The 20,717-nt window shown below is 48.5% G+C and overlaps 1 protein-coding gene across 1 annotated transcript; it reads left to right on the top strand.

Moving 5' to 3' along the window:
- Positions 1-7: 7 nt before the first annotated feature.
- Positions 8-4,864, top strand: nefm (neurofilament medium chain). Its single transcript, XM_033014109.1, has 3 exons — positions 8-1,111; positions 1,544-1,668; positions 3,182-4,864. The coding sequence occupies exons 1-3, from the start codon at positions 59-61 to the stop codon at positions 4,353-4,355; spliced, it is 2,352 nt and encodes a 783-aa protein (XP_032870000.1). The 5' UTR covers positions 8-58; the 3' UTR covers positions 4,356-4,864.
- Positions 4,865-20,717: the final 15,853 nt, after the last annotated feature.

Here is a 20,717-nt window from a genome sequence, read left to right as displayed (position 1 = left end):
AGGCGCGGCCACACCGAGTCCTCATTGTGAACAGCTCCACTCGTAGCCACTTGTCAAGATGAGCTACATCCTGGAGACGGTCGGCAACCAGCCCTCCTACCGGAGAGTGGATACCAGGAGCCTGAGCAGCCGCGTCAGCGCCTCGCCCTCCAGCGGTTTCCGATCTCAGTCCTGGACCCGGGTTAGCCCGAGCCCTGCGGTCTCCAGCTCGCCTTCCTCCTATCGCCGCATCGCCAGCGTCCACGCTCCCCGGGCTTACAGCTCCTCCGACAGCCTCGACTACAGCCAGGGCAGCGCCCTGAACGGAGATTACAAAGCCATCCGCAGCAATGAGAAAGAGCTCCTGCAGGGACTCAACGACAGGTTCGCCGGCTACATCGACAAGGTACACTACCTGGAACAGCAGAACAAGGAGCTGGAAACCGAGATCCAAGCCCACCGCCAGAAGCAAGAATCCCACTCGCAGCTCGGCGACGTGTACGACCAGGAGATCCGCGAAATGAGGTCGCTGGTCGAGCAGGTGAACCATGAGAAAGCCCAGATCCAGTTGGACTCGGGGCACTTGGACGATGACCTGAACCGCCTCAAGGATCGCTTCGATGAGGAGGCGCGCCTGCGAGACGAGACGGAGGCCACCATCCGCGGGCTGAAGAAGGAGACGGGCGACTCGTCGCTGATGAGGATGGAGATGGAGAAGAAGGCTCAGTCCCTGCAGGACGAGGTGGCCTTCCTGCGGGGCAACCACGAGGAGGAGGTGGGCGACCTCTTCACCCAGATCCAGGCGCCCCAGGTGACGGTGGAGAAGAAGGACTTCCTCAAGTCCGACATCACCTCGGCGCTGAGGGACATCCGCTCGCAGCTCGAGGGCCACTCGACCAGGAACATGCAGCAAGCCGAGGAGTGGTTCAAGTGCCGCTACGTCAAGCTCAACGAGGCGGCCGAGATGAACAAGGACGCCATCCGCGTGTCCCGCGATGAGATCGGCGAGTACCGGCGCCAGCTGCAGTCCAAGAGCATCGAGCTGGAGTCGGCGAGGAGCACCAAGGATTCCCTGGAGAGGCAGCTCACTGACATCGAGGATCGCCACAACTCCGACGTGGCCAACTACCAGGTAGGGAGCCGGGCGAGGGGGGCGAACACAGCGGGAAACCTGTTGCGGATCCTGCGGATATCTATGTACACCCTTTGTCCAGGCAGCCCTTGGATGTACTTATCCTCATGCCCCTGTCCCACTTAGGAAACCTGAACGGAAACCTCTGGAGACTTTGCGCCCCACACAAGGTTTCCGTGCGGTTCCCGGAGGTTTTTGTCAGTCTCCCTACCTGCTTCCACTACCGGCAACCACCTGCAACCTCCGGGAACTGCACGGAAACCTTGGGTGGGGCGCAAAGTCTCCAGAGGTTTCCGTTCAGGTTTCCTAAGTGGGACAGGGGCATTAAGGTAGCATTAGATTCTAAAGTAACGCTGAAGAATATATTTTGACTTGTCTATGTGTGTGTGTGTGTGTGTGTGTGCGTGTGTGTTTTGTGTTTTTCGCGTCCAGGAAACCGTGCAGCAACTGGAGAACGAGCTCCGCGGCACAAAGTGGGAGATGGCTCGTCACTTGAGGGAATACCAGGACCTGTTGAACGTCAAGATGGCTCTTGACATTGAGATCGCTGCCTACAGGTATGGAGGTCACGTCAGGGCGTTCGCTGACGCAGCAGATGGGCTCGGGGTGGGGAGGGGGCGCAAAGATTTTTGCCGGTCAACGGGGAACATGGGACCCCAATCTGTCAAGCATCGCCAACGTTTCTCTAGTCGATGTAACAGCCGCGACCCCCTTAGTATCCATCCCTCGTAGTATTGCGAAAGGTGTCCCTTGTTCGCTTTGTAGTCTTTCAGCACAAAAGGCAGGGGGTTCGATCGAGCAAGGATACAAAGGGGGCACATTATTATCAGCCACGACCACGCCTAGCGAGGGGGAGGGGAAGAAGTGGGGGTGGGGTGGGGGGAGGTGAAACTTCACCATTGCTCATCTGAAGAGAATATTATCAAACCACCCCTCCCTCCCCCGCGTAAAAATCTCCTCCTGACACCCATCCTTCCATTCAAATCCCTCCTCTTTACATCGGAAATAAACCAATGGAATTCCAGCGCGGTCTGCTTTAACTTGACGTTGAAATTTCCGCCTTAACATCCGTGCGGCGAATTTTACCTTTTAAGGTCTGCTTTGGGAATTTGGGTGCGGCGATGTTCTTTTGGGAAAGGGGCGGAATAAATCCACAGGGATTGACTGGGGGGAGGGGACAAGAACCCGCTTATTTTATATGCACTTCATCCGCCAAAGCAATGGAAGAGTAAAAACGCTGCAAGGACAGGGAATGGTTCAGATATGTCCGAATAAAGCGTTCCCGGAATGGATGGGTTAACTCAACAAAGTTTCTTTTGGGAATGTATTTCTCTTTGTCGCATCTTTTCCGCCACTATCCCGGATTACATTACAAGCCATTGCATTCAAATTCTAACAAAAACAAAAGACACACAGTGCTGGAGTAATTCAGCGGGTCAGGCAGGCAGCATCTCTGGAGAACATTGATGGGCATCGGTTCGAGTCGGGACTCTTCTTCGGACTGGTTGTAGTAGCGGGGGAGAAAGCTGGAAGAGAGAGGTGGGGGCGGGGCAAGGTCAGGCAAGTGATAGATGGAAGAGAGGTACAAAAATGCTGAGTAATGTCCCTGTCACACTTAGGAAACCTGAACGGAAACCTCTGGAGACTTTGCGCCCCACCCAAGGTTTCCGGAGGTTTTTGTCAGTCTCCCTACCTGCTTCCACTACCTGCAACCTCCGGCAACCACCTGCAACCTCCGGGAACCGCAAAGTCTCCAGAGGTTTCCGTTCAGGTTTCCTAAGTGGGACAGGGACAGGCAGCATCTCTAGAGAGAATAAACGGATGACATTTCGGGTCGAGCCCCTTCTTCAGATACAGGTGTGTGTGGGGGGAGGGGGGGGGGGGGGTGTGATTCACAGATGGATGGACAATGGCTGGAGCGAAAGGAGCAAAACAGTTCCTTGTGTGTGCATGCAAACTCCACAAAGACTGCTCGGCTGTATTAGCTTGGGTTGTCTCGCCGACCGGACAAGTTGCTGATTCCCGCGTTACCACTCCCATGCTAATCCACATTCAACCTCTCGTTTGCAGAAAGCTTCTGGAGGGCGAGGAATCGAGGTATACCTTCTCCGGCAGCGTTACTGGCCCTTCCATCCCGTACCGATCCCCGTCCACCCCCACGCCCCCTATTAAAGTGCAGAAGACGAAAGAGGCGCCGAAACTGAAAGTCCAGCATAAGTTCGTGGAAGAGATCATAGAAGAGACGAAGGTGGAGGACGAGATGGCGGAGATGGGGGACTTTGACTTGGCCGAGGCGGTGAAAGAGGTCAAGGCTGTAAAGAGCCCAGACGAACAGGAGGAAGAAGAAGTCGAGGAGGTGGTGGAAGAGGTCGTCGTTGCCTCTGTGAAGGCCAGCGTTCAGGCAGAGCCTGAGGGCAAGGTCGAAGAGGAGGAGGAGTCAGAAGAAGCGGAGGAGAAGGAAGAGGGGGGAAAGAAGGAAGATGCCGAAGGCGAGGAGGAAGATAAGAGTGAAGAGAAAGGCGGCGATGGCGAGGATGAAGCCGAGGGGGAAGAAGAGAGTGAGGTCGTGGAGGCGAAGATTGAAAGTGTGAAGGTGGCGGAATCGAAGACTGTCCCGGCGAAGGATGAGATCAAGGAAAAAGCCAAGGATGAGCAGGAAGAGGAGGAAGAAGATAAGGAAGGAGAGGCTAGCGGAGAATCTGACAAAGAGGGCGCCGGCGATGCCGTCAATGGAAAGCAGGAAGTCTCTAAAAAGGAGGAGGTCAAGGCGGATGAGAAGACAGCTGGCCAGAAGGTCGAGAAAGCGGTAGAAGAGAAAATATCACCCAAGGAAGAGAAACCACCGAAGGAAGTAGAAAAAACAGAGATCAAGGAGAAGATAGAGGAGATGAAATCGAAGGATGAAGGCACCATTATCAACGGGGTATCCGATGATAAGGGGGGAGACTCGGATGGCAAAGAGGAAGAGACCCAGGTGATCTCCAACGGGGTGGACAAAAGCCCCACCAAGGAAGACGCCTTTGACGTGGCCATTCGCCACACGAAGACTGGAACGACCACCATCCACAAGATATTGGACGATGGAGACGGGACCACCAAGCAAATCAAGGAAATAACCAAATCTGTCACGGTGACCCAGACGGTGGAGGAGGTGGAAGAGGTCGTTCAAGAGACGATCGTGTCCACCAAGACGGTAGAGAAGACCTCGCACTCTGTGCTGGTGAAGGAACAGGACAGCGAATGAGCGGGTGCCTCATCTGGCGGAGGGATGGGCCCGACAGCTAAAGATGCATGGGTGTGGACAGCTTACATGGCCTCAAGCAGAATGGGTTATCCCGAGGGGGGAGACTCCAGACTACCCGTCTTTTTCCTTTGTGCACTAGAAGAAACTGCATGCAAGTTAACAATGTGCCTCCACAGTGCGGAGAACCTTTAAGGAACACCGGACGAACGATCACAACACAACCGCAAACCGAAAATGCATGGAAGAAGTCTTCACGCGACCAAGATATGTTCTCTCAATCTGTTGGGGGGGCGCTTTGAGAAAGTCTAAAGATGTATTATGCAAAGAATAAACTGAGCCAAACCTTAAAAATCCTTAGCCTTAAACAGCTCATAATGATTAATATATGGTTACCTCACGAGTGCTATTAAAATTGAGGAAGGGTCGGACGATAATTCACCATTATGCCACAGTTTATCACCCCATGTGAAACCACTGCAGTATTTGCTGAATAAAAGACATATTCCAAACCCTTGTGCTTGGTTCATTCAGTTAAAGCGGTTCTGGGACGCGACGGGGGGCAGCTTGCTGCCGGCAATGGGGTGGATTGGGATTCAGGGGGGCAGGGTGATGTCCCACGATCGGACTTTGAGAAAAATCATGCGGTTGGCGCCGCAGTAAACCGAGAGATTGGCAACGTCGAAAGAAGTTAGTGTGCAGTCGAGGAGGATTAAAAAAAAATTTTTTAGCAAGAGGGTGGCGAATCTGTGATACAGATTCATTGATACAGACGGCTGTGGAGAGCTAGACATTGCGGGTTCTTGGTAGTAAGGACCTCAAGGGTTACGGGGGAGAAGGCAGGGGAATGGGGTCGAGTGGCTAAAATAGATCAGCATCGATTAAATGGCGGAGTAGATTCGATGGGCCGATTGGCCTGATTCTGCTCCGTTGTCTTATGGTCTAATGGGCTTCCTTGCTGAAGCAGTCCGAGCTTCCTACCGCACTATAAACAGGAGGATCGGGCATCATTCTCTAAGATGCGCCTGTTTACATTTCGAGACGTCAGTGGATAGTTGATAGAAGAAGCCAATGTACCCCAGGTGCTGAGCAACGCTTAGCCGTTCTCAAATTAAATAATAGTCCAAACGTGTGAAGATCAGCCGGCGGATGGTCAAAATTGTTACGTGAGATTCCTGATTTGGATCTGATATTTTGACTTTGACCCTTGTTAAAAATGTTCAACAATTTGTGTTTCGAAATTCACAAATTGTGTTTCGAGGATAAAATCAAGGGAGGCGGACTTAGCTGAATGAAGCGACGCAGAGGGGGTAGTATTGGGTGATGGCTATTCCACCTCAAAATACACTGGAGCGTTCCATTTCAATGTGAAAATTGATTACATTTCACACCAGGTGAAAGTGGACAAAATCAGTTCCAGTGTTAACACCCACATCCCCATACCTTTTCCTCTCATCCGCGCCCCATCCCTCGGGCCCTGAGCAAAGGTCTGCGCGTCTATGCTTTGAACCGTTGATTGGGTCCAGGAGAATTCCAGTGAATAGCACAAGGAACCAACTTCCCTTCAAAGCAAAGATCCAACTTATCAGTGGGAGCACGGATTGGTATTCATTGATATCTGGATGGTTTCATTCACGCCTAACCCTACTCCAGACCCAAACGCCTTTGTAATGCAGCAGAACCACACATGACGTTCACTTCAATTACGTTCAAGTAAAAAAAATCAAAATTCATAGAAGCTAATACATACCGCTATATCTACCATTATATATTGAAAACTGTATTGCCAATTAGTGAGGTCCAAATAGCGGGATACGGGTAAAACGGGGGCAGGTGAGACTGGTGTACATGAGGCATCTTGGTCGGCATGGGCAAGTTTGACCGAAGGGCCTGTTTCCATGCTGTATGACCATATGACCCTCCTCCTCTCGCCACAGATGCTGCCTGAACTGCCGAGCCCATCTAGCACACTTTTGTTTTACCGACAAATGTAAACGTTGCAATGGCAATCATTATATTTGCAAAGAAAGTATCCCAAAAACTCAAAATGACAGCAATGAATTGTACCTCGGTACACGTGACAATAGCAAATTAAACCGAAATTAAAAGTTCCAATTGCGATATAATTACATCTCGTGTAAGGAACATAATATCTGCTGCAGTTTCTAGAACGCTGCAGAAGAGGTTGAAAATGCTGCCGGCCCCCCCCCCCCCCCCCCGGCTTGTAGTAGATTTTAGGCCTTTCAGGTGCCATGTAAAAGCCGGCACTCAGACCTGAGGAAAGTCTGCCCCTTCTGGATTGCCGTAGTCAGTGAAACTGCGGATGTTGATTTAGATTCGCCGCAGTATATTCGTGGCGTGGGGGTTCAAAAGAACTGCGCCAAAGAAAGACGTAAACATCCCAGGAGAGGTGTATCTTTAATTTGGAGATAGTATTGCGGAATGGTGGGCGGTTAAATCTCCAGCCACTGTTGCAGCTAAGGAACGTTTTCCATTTTAATCTATGGTTTGTTATTCTAACTGTTTAAATAACATCAGATGGTGACTGAATTGCATCCCAGGGGGGTTGCTGTTGGTTCTACAAGTGTACGAGCGTCCAACTTCCCTTCCTGAGTCCCTACAAGGCAAATCCGGTCCTCCCCCCAGTCGCGGCGGCCTCATTTTTTTCAGCACTTTCGGTGAGGGACAGGGGCAACATTTCAGCAACGCAGAAACTGCAGATGCTGCAATCTTAAACGGAGGACAGAGTGCTGGAGCAACTCAGCCGCTCAGGCAGCGGCCGTGGCCGTGGAAATAAATGAACTCACGGCATTTTAGGATGAAACCCTTCTTTAGATTCACATATACGCACTGCACTGCCGGATCTGGAACAGGCCAAGACATACGTTTAATTTAATTTAATTTAATTTAATTTACGCCCAATACTTTAATTGCCCTCTCGGTAAAACAAAAGTAGTCGATATGATCAAGAGAAAGTTAGATAAAGCTTTTTGGGCTAACGGAATCAAGGGATATGGAGAGAAAACAGGAATGTAGTACAGATTTTGGATGAATTGCCAAAATCATATTGAATGGTGTTGCTGGCTCGAAGGGCCGAATTGCCTACCCCCGCGCCTATTTTCCATGTTTCTATGCTTCTAATTGTGCTAGAAAGCTCGGCTGGTCAGGCAGCATCAGAGAGAGAAGCCAGGTCATAGGGTCATACAGCATGGAAACAGGCCCTTCGGTCCAACTTGCCCACGAGGACCAAAATGTCCCACCTGCCAGCGTTTCCCCCATATCCCGCTATTTTTTTTCATATCCATGTACCTGTCCGAATTTTATTTTGTTATATTACCCACTGCATCCCCTGGCTGTTTGTCCACAGTTGTCCTTCAGGTTCCTATTAAATCTTTCCCTCACAGAGTTAAAGTCAATCCACCAGCATTTTTTTAAATCTCAGGATTCCAGCATCTGCAGTTTATTGTATCTGCCTTTCAGAAGGCGGCGGCACGGTGACTCAGCGGTAGCGTTGCCGCATTACAGCGCCAGGGACCGGGGTTCGATCCTGACTACGGGCGTTGTCTATACGGTGTTTGTACGTTCTCCCGATGACCACGTGGGTTTTTTTATCCGGATGCTCCGGTTTCCTCCCACACTCCTTTACGCATAGACTTGCGGGTTTGTTGGTTAATTTGCTTTGTTAAATGTTCCCTTGTGTGTGGGATAGTGTAGTGTGCGGGGATCGCTGGGAGGCTCGGATTTGGAGGGCCGAAGGGCCTGTTTCCGCGCTGTATTTCTACACTGAAAAAAAATCACTAAACCCAGAGTTTTTCTTAGTGAGCCTGCTGTCAGATGTTGGGAAACGCCCGGTCTAATACCTGATATGTACAGTTGGTGCCTAGTTCCTTTTCACTGTCGATAAATTCTGCTGGACCAGCTGAATATTAGCACCATCTTTACTTCTCTTGTTTCAGCACTTTCTGTGCTGGACAGAGACAAGGGCCACCGTTCAGCACCACAACGGCATGGACGGCGCCACTCGCCGAGGTGGAACCCGCCCAGTATTTGTGTTGGAAGGAACTGCAGATAATAATAATAATAATGGATGGGATTTATATAGCGCCTTTCTAATACTCAAGGCGCTTTACATCGCATTATTCATTCACTCCTCAGTCACACTCGGTGGTGGTAAGCTACTTCTGTAGCCACAGCTGCCCTGGGGCAGACTGACGGAAGCGTGGCTGCCATTCTGCGCCTACGGCCCCTCCGACCACCACCAATCACTCACACACATTCACACACATTCACACACAGGCAAAGGTGGGTGAAGTGTCTTGCCCAAGGACACAACGACAGTATGCACTCCAAGCGGGATTCGAACCGGCCACCTTCCGGTCGCCAGCCGAACACTTAGCCCATTGCGCCATCTGTCGTCCCAGATGCCGGTTAACACCGAAGTTAGACACAAATTGCTAGAGTAACTCAGCGGGACAGGCAGCATCTCTGGAGAGAAGGATCCGCGTATTGCGACCACGGACTCTGTAGCCCGTCCCTTTCCGGGAAATCTGATCAATGTTCGGCTAAAAATAAAGCATAAATCAATGCGAATAATTCCAGTAACTGCAGCTAATTCAGTGGCAAGGCTCATAGATCCAGAAGTGGCGCAGGGGTAGAGTTGCCACGTTACAGCGCCAGAGACCCAAGTTCGATCCTGACTACAGGCGCTGTCTGTACAGAGTTTGTACGTTCTCTCCGTGACCGCGAGTGTTTTCTCCGAATGCTCCAGTTGCCTCTCACACTCCAAAGGTGAAGGGTATTTGGCTTATTTGGTAAAATGGTAAATCGTTGCTAGTGTGTAGGATAGTACCGCTGTACGGGGTGATCGCTGGTCGGCGCGGCCAAAATGGGCCAAAGGACCTGTTTCCGCGCTGTATCTCTAAAGTCTAATGTAAAAGTCCAAATCTGAAAGATTTGCCCGGGGGAAGTGTGTAAAACTATGAGAGGCATAGATAGGGGTAGACGGTCAAAACCTTTTCTTAGGGTGCTAATGTCACAGACGAGAGGGCATACCTTTAAGGTAAGAGGGGAAAGGTTTAAAGGAGATGCGCGGGGCAAGGTTTTTTTTACACAGGTACTGAGTGCCTAGAACGCGCTGCCTCGGGTAGATCTCGGGTGGCAGATAGGACTGTGGCGTTTAAGAGGCTTTTGTATAGGCACGTGGATATGCAGATAGTGGAGGATTATTGATCATGTGCAGGCAGATCTAAATCATTTAACTTGGCAACGTGTTAGGCACAGATGCCGTGGGCTGCAGGGCCCGTTCCTCTGCTGCATTTTCCGATGTAGGAACAAGGAAGTGCAGGTGCTAGTATACAAAGAAAGACACGAAGTGCTGGAGTGACTCAGCGCGCTAGGCAGCATCACTGGAGCACATGGGCAGGTGACATTTCGGGTCTGGGCCCTTCTTCTGACCTGCACTTTTCTAGATTCGGTGAAGGCTGGAAAAGCCTTTTAACAGAAGCTACCTTCACCTCCTAAAGTTGTTTTCGCATCTAACATAAGCTGTTCGACATTGGACTGAATGGCGTCAAGGAGTCAGAGCTGAAATAAAGTATTAATAATGTTTTGTGGTTGTTATTTCGAATATTAAATACTGGCATTGTATGTTGCTGTCTCAAGGTTAGCCCCCCCCCCTTTTTCCTCCAGAATTGTCGTCCCACCCAACTCCACGCCCTGCAAAATTCCACCGAGAGATGATCCATTGTTGTCGCGCGTTTGCGCAGCGACCTTGAAACGACTGCTGCCCAACACGGGCCTCAGACCGGGCACCGCCTCGCCCGCACACCGCAGGAAAAGAAACCTAAAACAAACACAGACTTCTGAATGTTGATTTCTCTAACTTCAAGTAATCCCTGCATTCCCCCTCTCTCCATCCCTCCCTCCCCTCCACCCAAGTGGCACCAAGTCCCCGTTCTCACCTAGCAAACAACTAGTTTCCTTTATCATCGTAACTTTTTTTGTTTTGCATATATTTCATTCATTTGGCCTATTTCTCTCTACGCCACCGTCTATATCTCTCGTTTACACCCCCCCCCCTGACTCTCAGCCCGAGGAAGGGTCTTGAGGCGAAACGTCGACCATTCCTTCTCTCCAGAGATGCTGCCCGAGTTACTCCAGCATTCTGTGTCTACAGACGCAGCACAAAGTTTAATTCACTTTGAAATACAAGTGTGGGTTACTCCCGGACCGCATCGCTACTCAAATCGCAGATGTCTGTTCAGAACAAGGTCTAATCCTAGTTTCTCCCATCCCCCCATCCCCATCTACACCGCCCTGATCCCGCAACGCACTGTAGGGAGGGGAGGGGGGGGGGGGGGGGGGGGGGGGGGGGGGGATGGGAGGGGAAGGGGAGAGGAGGGGAGGGGGAGGGGGCTTGGGGAGAGGGGAAATCAATTACAATAGTTCGCTCAGATAAATATCCTCAAATCGCATTTAAAATAATCATTGCATTATTTCTCTGTGACAATTATCCTTAAATAGGGAAAACAAAACAGTGAGCAATCTTCCGCTCAGATAAATATCCTCAAATTGGCAGTTTACAGACTCGCGACTGTGTTAATTAGCGCGTTTGGGTTCTGCCTTACGATAATTGCCGTTCTGAAAATGTGCTTCCAAATGAGACGTCGATTTTTATCTGCAGTGATTAACATAGCCACCCCCTCCCCCCTCCCTCCTCCCTCCTCCCCCACCCCCCGCCTCAGCCCTGCAGAGGGTTCTGCTCTGGGTTGTGACATTAATAGTTAGCCAGGACGCATCTCCGGAATTTTACAGCATTGCAGGCTTTTAAATTATTAAACGGACGCAAGTCCCACCAAAAAGTTTGATTCTCATCCGTGCAACACTCCCGCCTTCCTCTTAGCTGTGGCAAACGAGCGGAGGGTCTCTGGTTAGTTCTTTCTGTAAAATAAAACTTGATGTTCCCGAAGTTAATACTTTGCCTGTTGTTGTTGCACCAATTCTTCTGATCACACCACGCGTACACAGACACCGCTCATTGGTTGATAGAGCCCTGGAAACTGACGTGCAACTAACAGCTGGAGTCTCAGCTGGCCCGGAAACAACTCTCCCCCTTCTCTTCCACCACCCTTCCCCCCTCCTCTCCCCCCTCTCTCCCTCCCTCATCCCTTCCTCTGTCGCTCCCTCCCCCTCCCCCTCTCCCCCTCTCCCTCCTCCCCACTCCCCCCTCTTCCTCCCATTCCCCCTCTCTCCCCCTTCTCCCCCCTCATCCCCCCTTACCCCTCTCTCCCCTCTCCCTCCTCCCCACTCCCCCGCCTCTTCCTCCCCTTCCCCCTCTCATCCCCTCCTCTCTCGCTCCCCCCTCTCTCCCCTTCCCTCCTCTCTGCCCCTGCATCCCCTCCTCTCTCGCTCCCTTTCCCTCTCCCTCCGCACTCCTCCCCCTTCCCCCCTCTCTCCCCCTCTCCCCCTCCCCCCCCATTCCCCCTCTCTCCCCTCACTCCCCCTCTCCCCACCCCTCATCCCCTCTCTCCCCCCTCATCCCCTCTCTCGCTCCCTCCCCTCTTCCTCCCCTCCTCTCCCTCCTCCTCTCTCCTCCCGCTTCCTCCCGCTTCCCCCCCCCCCCCTCTCCCCCCCTCCCCTCTCCTCCCCGTGTCCCGCGGTGTGTTGATGGCCCTAACGCAATCCTTATATTAACCGGAGATGCAATCTGTCCCTTTTCAAAAGCCGTTATAAAACACGTTATTATCACACGTTGTAACAAATAATAGAGAATTTTAAGATTGTCGGTCAAAATGTATAATTCCAATGTTTCCCTATCATTTGACATGTCCCCTATCATGCCTTTTCCAGCGTTCTCCCCTTACTACAAACAGTCTGAAGAACCAAAGTCATGGAGTCATCGTCATCGAGTCATAGATTGTGGAAACAAGACCTTCGACTCAACTTGCCCACACTGGCCAACATGTCCCATCTACACTATTCCCATCTGCCTGCGTTTGGTCCATATCCCTCTAAATCCATCATGTCCATCAAGTACTGTCTACTTGTTTCTTAAACGTTGCAATAGTCTTTGCCTCAACTACCTCATCTGGCAGCTCGTCCCACACACCCACCACCCTCGGTGTGAAAATAGTTACCGCTCACCTTCCCATCCTCTTTCCCATTCACCTTAAACCAATGTTTCTCGATTCCCCAACTCTGGGCAAGATTCTCTGTGCGTTTACCCGATCTTGTCCTCTCATTATTTTATACACAGGGTGGTGAATCTGTGGGATTCATCGCTACAGACGGCTGCGGAAACCAAGTCATTCGGTGGGGTTTTTTTAAAGCGGAGATTGATATTAGTAAGAGCGTCAAATGTTGTGTGGGGAGAGGGCAGGAGAACGGGGTTGAGAGGGAAAAATAAATCAGCCACGATCGAACGGCGGAGCAGACTCGATGGGCCGAATGGCTTAATTCTGCGCCTATGTCTTATGGTCTAAAACGCGGTCTGTCCGTTCCCTCCACAGATGCTGCCTGGCCTGCTAAATTACTCCAGCAAGTATTATGTCTTTACTCAATATATATCCCAGCATCTGCAGGTCCTTGTATCTCAATATTTTGAAGTACTTTGCACCATTTCTGACAGGCGTTTTAATATGCTGCGGATTGCAAATGGTGGGGGCGGAGGGGGTGAGATTAGGATTTCCGGATATTAACCCTCCCCGCAGTAACCCTCCGCACCACCCACCCACCCACCCACCCACCCACCCCCGGTCCGCTCGCTGGGTGCGTGAGAGAGGGGGAAAGAACTCCAGTGCCTTGGGGCTGCCGGAGGGAGCGGGCGGATAAAGCCCTAGTCTAGTCATTCCAGGAGAATTGCTGCAAAATGTGCTGCAGTCATGGTCTGTGACGCCACGGGCTTCCCCGAGATCCGCAGGATTTAAAAGGGTCGCGCCCCTCCCGCGTACCCACCGCTCACTCATCATCTTTGCCACAAATTCAGACAATTAATTAATTTATCCGCTCGGCATTCCCCTTTTCCCCTCTCTCCATTTCTCTCTCTCTCTCCCTCTTTCTCTCCCCGTCTCTCTCCCTCTCCCCACTCGTTCTCTCTCTCTCTCTTTCTCTCTCACCCTCTCTCTTTCTCTCTCTCTCTCCCTCTTTCTCTCCCCCGTCTCTCTCTCTCCCTCCCTCTTCCTCTCTCCCCTCATTCTCGCTTTCTCTTTCTATCTCACCCTCTCTCTTTCTTTCTCTCTCTCCCTCTTTCTCTATCCGTCTCTCTCTCTCCCCTCTCTCTCTCTCTCTCCCCCCCCTCCCTATCTCTCTCATTTAGTTATTACCGCGTGTCTGTGTGTGAGGATATTATTTTCACATTTGTGTTCACAAACACAGTCGCGCATACTTTTAACAATAACGTGAGTGGAAAATAATTGAAAGGGAAAACGAGAGAGAGAAAGAGAGAGAGACACTGGCACAGAAGTAAACAACAGCGAGCATTTAAAATCAACAGAGGGTGGAAATCAATGCAGTCCAGTGGTGTAGCAATCTTGCATTTAACTTGGCATCGTGTCCTGCACAGACATTGTGGGCCGAAGGACCTGTTCCTGTGCTGCACTGCTCTATGTTTTATTTATACAGCAGCTTTTAATTTGTGGGGGGAAATGTCAAACTGCTGCGTTACAGTCGACTCAGACAGCATTTGCCTCGAAGCAGAATGTGACACAGAGACTGTGATTAAATGTTTGTTTCAAGATTGTTTTTTTTTGGGGGGGTGGGGGGGATCTTTTCGGAAGCGAAGGGAGTGGAGAGACTTGGAGAGGGAATTTTAGATCTTAGAAACATAGAAATATAGAAACATAGAAAATAGGTGCAGGAGTAGGCCATTCGGCCCTTTGAGCCTGCACCGCCATTCAATATGATCATGGCTGATCATCCAACTCAGTATCCTGTACCTGCCTTCTCTCCATACCCCCTGATACCTTTAGCCACATGGACCACATCTAACTCCCTCTTAAATATAGCCAATGAACTGGCCTCAACCACCATCTGTGGCAGAGAATTCCACAGATTCACCACACTCTGTGTGAAAAATGTTTTTCTCATCTCGGTCCTAAAAGATTTCCCCCTTATCCTTAAACTGTGACCCCTTGTTCTGGACTTCCCCAACATCGGGAACAATCTTCCTGCATCTAGCCTGTCGAACCCCTTAAGAATTTTGTAAGTTTCTATAAGATCCCCTAAGAGCAAGTGGGGGTGGATGTGGTCAGTAATGAGTTAGTTGGGGGAGGGGTGAAGGTGTGTGTGTGTGTGTTTGTGTTCAAACACCAGACTGAGATTTTTCTTTAAATCGAGTTATTAGTGCATGGGGAAGCCATGAAAGACGGAGAGGAAACACTGGAGCTCTGACCTCGGGTTAATGGAGGTTGAAGTGTAGGATTTGGGGCTCTCTAGGCTGGAAGCTCAGACGACACAGTGTGAAAAGAATCATGGACAAAGCCACATGAATTGTCCAGGAAATGTCTGGCTTCCTAAAGGTTGTTCCAAGCGTGATCTAATAAACGTAATAGAATTACCCTGAATACATTCGTCTTTTGTCGCTAAATCAAATTAAACTATAATTCAAGACATCACAGACTACAAATAGAATCAGTAAATTCAAGTGCAACTTGTGTCCCAGCAACTAGCAATTTCAATCCTCCTTTGTCTTGCATTTGTTTTGCCTCCAGTTTAATTTACGTCGATTCTATTGACATGTTTGTCCTCTCTACCTCAAACAATTATTGCACAATGTCACAATATATTTACAACACTAATTAAAACATGATAGTATTATTAAATGATGGAAGCAGTTAATACATTTGTCATTCCAGCTTTCCTGTGCAGTGTTTTGAAGGAGCTTGATTTTAATGCATTTCTTTTTGAAAAATGTACAAAAAGAATTAAAAAAAACTTCAAATGTCAAGTCAAAGGCCATGCAATGACTGTTAAGTAGCAATTGATCTTCCTGACATTGGCAATATTTGCAGGCCCATGTCAACAAACGCAATAAGCAAGAAAAATCGACCCTGAGATTGGATTATTGAACACACAACCAAATGAAAGGGGCCATGATCAGTGCCTTACATTGAAAGTCTCAGCCCTCTTCTGTTTTTAGTATTGCTTGGAGGGTTGCCTGTTAATTTTAACTTACTCTACGTGTTGGAACCACGGTGATGAATTTCTCAGAGTTGGTGTTTGCAATGTTGTTAACATGAGCCCTCAGTGATATTTATGCTTGGGGTTAGCATCGCCTCCTCAGCAATCAATATGGCATTTGACTCTAGGCTTTTATCATTTAAAATGCCACTGAGGGAGTGGTGCCATGTCAAAAGAGCCATATTGCAGAGAATTTAAGCCAAAGCAATCACTGCCTCTTATGTCAATGTAAAACATTTAAATTACCAGCACAGTTGGAACCTGGCAGTTGCCTAAAGTGTTTCATTTGGTTACAGTGATTGAGATAAAGCTGAAGAAAATAACGTTTTATTTGTTTAGTTTAGTTTAGTTTTTTATATATTTTTTATTAATATTTTTATTAGAAGCAATGTACAGTAGTATAAACCGTGGCATATAACATCATACATTTTGTGTACAACTTCTTGTTTTAAATTCGGGCCGAAACGTTGCCTTTTTCCTTCGCTCCATAGATGCTGCCGCACCCACTGGGTTTCTCCAGCACTTTTGTCTACCTGTGTTTCAGTAATTAATGGTTACTCATCTTAATGTCCTTTCATTCACTTTCTGACAGATTAAAACCAAGTGAATAAAAATGTTTTCAATAAGATTAATTATTGGACTGGTCAACTACCAATAAAGAAGGGAATGGACATTTTTAACATTGTTGGCTGACTGTTATAAAATAAAACATTGATTCCAAGTGATCCTGAATGAGAAAGGTGTGCAGGAGTTCAGAGTATTGACATTAAATGAGGAAAGTGCTTGGACACAAAATTCTGGAGTAACTCAGTAGGACAGGCAGCATCTCTGGAGAAAATGGATAGGTGACGTTTTGGGTCGGGATCCTTCTTCAGACTAGCCATGAAGACTTCCAAACTGCAAAAGTACTGACTAAGATTTAAAAATTTTAATAGTTCTGGCCAGATATAGAGAAAGGTAATAAATGTATGATTTAGTGTAGTAGCCAGGGCTAGGAAATATTAAGCTGCTGTGAATAATTCAAACATGTAATTTATGAGAAGCATTTTTCCCCAGCGAATGGGTAGAATATAAAACGTGCCTTCATAGACAAATGGTCGAGGCAGGTAGTATAGATGACTTCAGGGATACTGAGTAAGGTGAGGTAAAGAGACAATAGTCTATTGTGTTTAATTGTCGGCTTACCGGCAACGGAACAATGACATTCTTACTTGCTGTAGCTTTATAGGTCCATTAAGCACTTATAAGGTCATAAGGTCATAAGTGATAGAAGCAGAATTAGGCCATTCGGCCCATCAAGTCTACCCTGCCATTCAATTATGGCTGATCTATCTCTCCTAACTCCATTCTCCTGCTTTCTCCCCATACCCCCGACACCCGCACTAATCAAGAATTTATCCATCTCTGCCTTAAAAATATCCACTGACTTGGGCTCCACAGCCTTGCGTGGCAAAGAATTCCATTGATTCACCACCCTCTAACTAAAGAAATTTCTCCTCATCTCCTTCCTAAAGGAATGTCCTTTAATTCTGAGGCTATGACGTTTTAGTCCTAGACTCTCCCACTAGTGGAAACATCCTTTCCACATCCACTCTATCCAAGCCTTTCACTATTCGCACTTAAATAAAGATACAATAACTAATAACACAATGTTAACAATCACCCTAATGCTGGGTAACCAGAGCAAACTAATACAAAACCAAAGTCCATAGTGCAACTAAAATAAAGTCCATTGCAGAACATAAAAGGACACAAAGTGCCGGAGTAACTCAGCTGGTCAGGCAGCATCTCTGGAGAACATGAAGAAGGGATTCAACCCGAAATGTCACCTATCCATGTTCTCCTGAGATGCTGCCTGACCTGCACTCTAGCCCTTAGTGTCCATTTGTGTATTAACCAGCATCTGCAATTCCTTGTTTCCACATCATAGAACATAATTACTGAGATGGTGGTTAGCATTGTGCAGTGTTCAAGAACCTGATGGTAGTTGAGAAGAAGCTGATACTGAACCTGGAGGTCACGGTTTTCAGGCTCCTGTAGGTTCTTCCTGATGGGAGTACTGAGATTGAGATCCGCACTCTTCTAAAGTCCAGACACAGGGCATTCATGTCCGATGATACAGTGGCCTACATGAAGTCCAGATACGACCTTGGTAAGGCCATCAAAAAGGCCAAAAGGGACTTCTGCTCCAAACTGGAGGATGAGACAGATGTTCGGCAGCTGTGGCGGGGCCTGAATGCAATCACCTCCTACAAGGCAAAACCAGGAGGCAGCTCGAATGTCGGTGAAACATCACTCCCTGACGAGCTCAATGCGTTTTACGCACGCTTTGATAGGGAGAATACTGATGTGCCTTCCCGATCCCCCATTCGCTGTGATGGCATTTCAGTCTCAGTCACAGAGGCCGATGTCAGGAAAGCCTTCAGAGGGGTGAACCCCCGAAAAGCACCTGGTCCTGATGGTATACCCGGTCGTGTTCTAAAAACCTGTGCGGACCAACTGGCGGGAGTTTTTACGGACATTTTCAACCTCTCACTTCTGAGGTCTGAGGTCCCCACCTGCTTTAAAAGGGCATCAATTATACCGGTGCCCAAGAAGAGTAAGGTGACGTGCCTCAATGACTATCGACCAGTGGCACTAACGCCGGTGGTGATGAAGTGCTTTGAGAGGCTGATCATGGAGCAAATCAACTCCTACCTCGACAAAAACCTGGACCCACTGCAGTTCGCTTACCGCCACAACAGATCAACGGTGGATGCGATCTCGCTGGCCCTCCACTCCGCACTGGACCACTTGGACAACAAAAACTCATATGTCAGGCTGTTATTTATCGATTACAGCTCGGCATTCAACACAATCATCCCCTCCAAACTGGTTACCAAACTCGCAGAACTGGGTCTCTGCGCATCCCTCTGCAACTGGATCCTCAACTTCCTCATCCACAGACCACAGTCTGTTCGTATTGGTGGAAATGTGTCAGCCTCGATAACAATCAGCACGGGAGCACCTCAAGGCTGCGTGCTCAGTCCCCTGCTGTACTCACTCTATACCCATGACTGCGTAGCCAACCACAGTGCGAACTCCATCATCAAGTTCGCTGACGACACCACTGTTGTGGGACGTATCACTGATGGGGATGAGTCAGAGTACAGAAGAGAGATCGAGCAACTGTCCATATGGTGCCAGCGCAATAACCTGGCCCTCAACACCAGCAAAACCAAGGAACTGATTGTGGACTTTGGAAGGAGTAGGAGGGGGACCCACAGCCCCATTTATATCAACGGGTCGATGGTTGAAAGGGTCAAGAACTTCAAATTCCTGGGCGTGCACATCTCTGAAGATCTTTCCTGGTCCGAGAACACTAACGCAATTATCAAAAAAGCTCATCAGCGCCTCTACTTCCTGAGAAGATTACGGAGAGTCGGTTTGTCAAGGAAGACTCTCTCTAACTTCTACAGGTGCACAGTAGAGAGCATGCTGACCGGTTGCATCGTGGCTTGGTTCGGCAATTTGAGCGCCCTGGAGAGGAAAAGACTACAAAAAGTAGTAAAAACACTGCCCAGTCCATCATCGGCTCTGACCTTCCTTCCATCGAGGGGATTTATCGCAGTCGCTGCCTCAAAAAGGCTGGCAGTATCATCAAAGACCCACACCATCCTGGCCACACACTCATCTCCCTGCTACCTTCAGGTAGAAGGTACAGGAGCCTGAAGACTGCAACAACCAGGTTCAGGAATAGCTACTTCCCCACAGCCATCAGGCTATTAAACCTGGCTCGGACAAAACTCTGATTATTAATAACCACTTTCTGCTATTTGCACTTTATCAGTTTATTTATTCATGTGTGTATATATTTATGTCATGGTATATGGACACATTTATCTGTTTTGTAGTAAATGCCTACTATTTTCTGTGTGCTTAAGCAAAGCAAGAATTTCATTGTCCTATACAGGGACACATGACAATAAACTCACTTGAACTTGAACACTTGAACTTGAGCCTGGTGTGAATCCTTGATTATATTACCTGTCACGGGTTATTGATAGGGGACGATCAGCCATGATCACAATGAATGGCGGTGCTGGCTCGAAGGGCCGAATGGCCTCCTCCTGCACCTATTTTCTATGTTTCTATGTTTCTATGTAACTGGACCTATCATTAAATTCATGGACAGATGTACAGAATGTAGATAGTTTGGTGAGGACATCAGCTTATACCTCATATTGGTTCAATCTCCATTTCTCACACAACCAGTCTAGTATTTATACTCTTGAGGCCTCAGCCAGCTCAGACTGATGGACAGTGCAGTCTCTCAGCCAGAGTACATCTTATATCCTCCATCCATACAACACAGTTGCTGGGTGTCTGTATGACTTGTACAACTTGCAATACAAGTTACATTCAACATCCAGTACTGACCTCAAGTCAGCAAGATAAACTTAATTCATTCTTTCTTATATTGCAGATTGGCTAACGAGTGACTGACATTTTTGTCATGAATATTATGCACAGTTTAACGCATAAGTGATAAGTATTTAACTCAAACAGCATGATTTTTTCAATCTCATGCAATCTGCTCCACCGCAGTAGTTGACTGTCTTGTTGTACATTCATCACCTGTGGGTAACTTTTGTGGTGAATCTCCATCTGTGGCCTTTGTATCTCAGCCTCTTCAACCATCTGCTCCATACTGGGTAGATGGAACCTTTCCATCTGCTCTCATTTCTGGTATGTTAGTGGCACCAGGGGCTAAATAGAATACACGGCAGGGAAAGCGACAGTCTTCGCCCAACAAGCCCACAGCAGTGATTATCCTGCACTGGGATCTCCTGCAAACCTCAATCCGCTGGTGTTACCACCAATGGACGAAATATGGGTCACAATGAGTTACTGGAGGGAAATTGATGGCCTGATTGAATGGTGCCTGAATAACAATCTTGCTCTCAGCATCAGCAAGACTAGAGTCAAGATTATTGACTTCAGGAAGGTGAGGCCAGGGATCCATGAATTGGTCATGACAGTGGTTGAAAGAATCAACAGCTTCAATTTCCTGGGCGTGCATCTCTTAAATCTGGCCTGGGCCCACCATATTGATGCAAACACAAAGAAAGCTCATCAACACCCTCTCAAGGTTGAGGGGGTTTGGTATGTCACCAAATACTCCATTGATCTTCTACAGGTGTGCAATAG

Source organism: Amblyraja radiata, chromosome 39, assembly GCF_010909765.2.
Source record: "Amblyraja radiata isolate CabotCenter1 chromosome 39, sAmbRad1.1.pri, whole genome shotgun sequence".
In the NCBI taxonomy this organism is placed as follows: domain Eukaryota; kingdom Metazoa; phylum Chordata; class Chondrichthyes; order Rajiformes; family Rajidae; genus Amblyraja; species Amblyraja radiata.
Note: the sequence above shows the minus strand (reverse complement) of the source record. Positions and strands in the feature narration are given on the sequence as shown.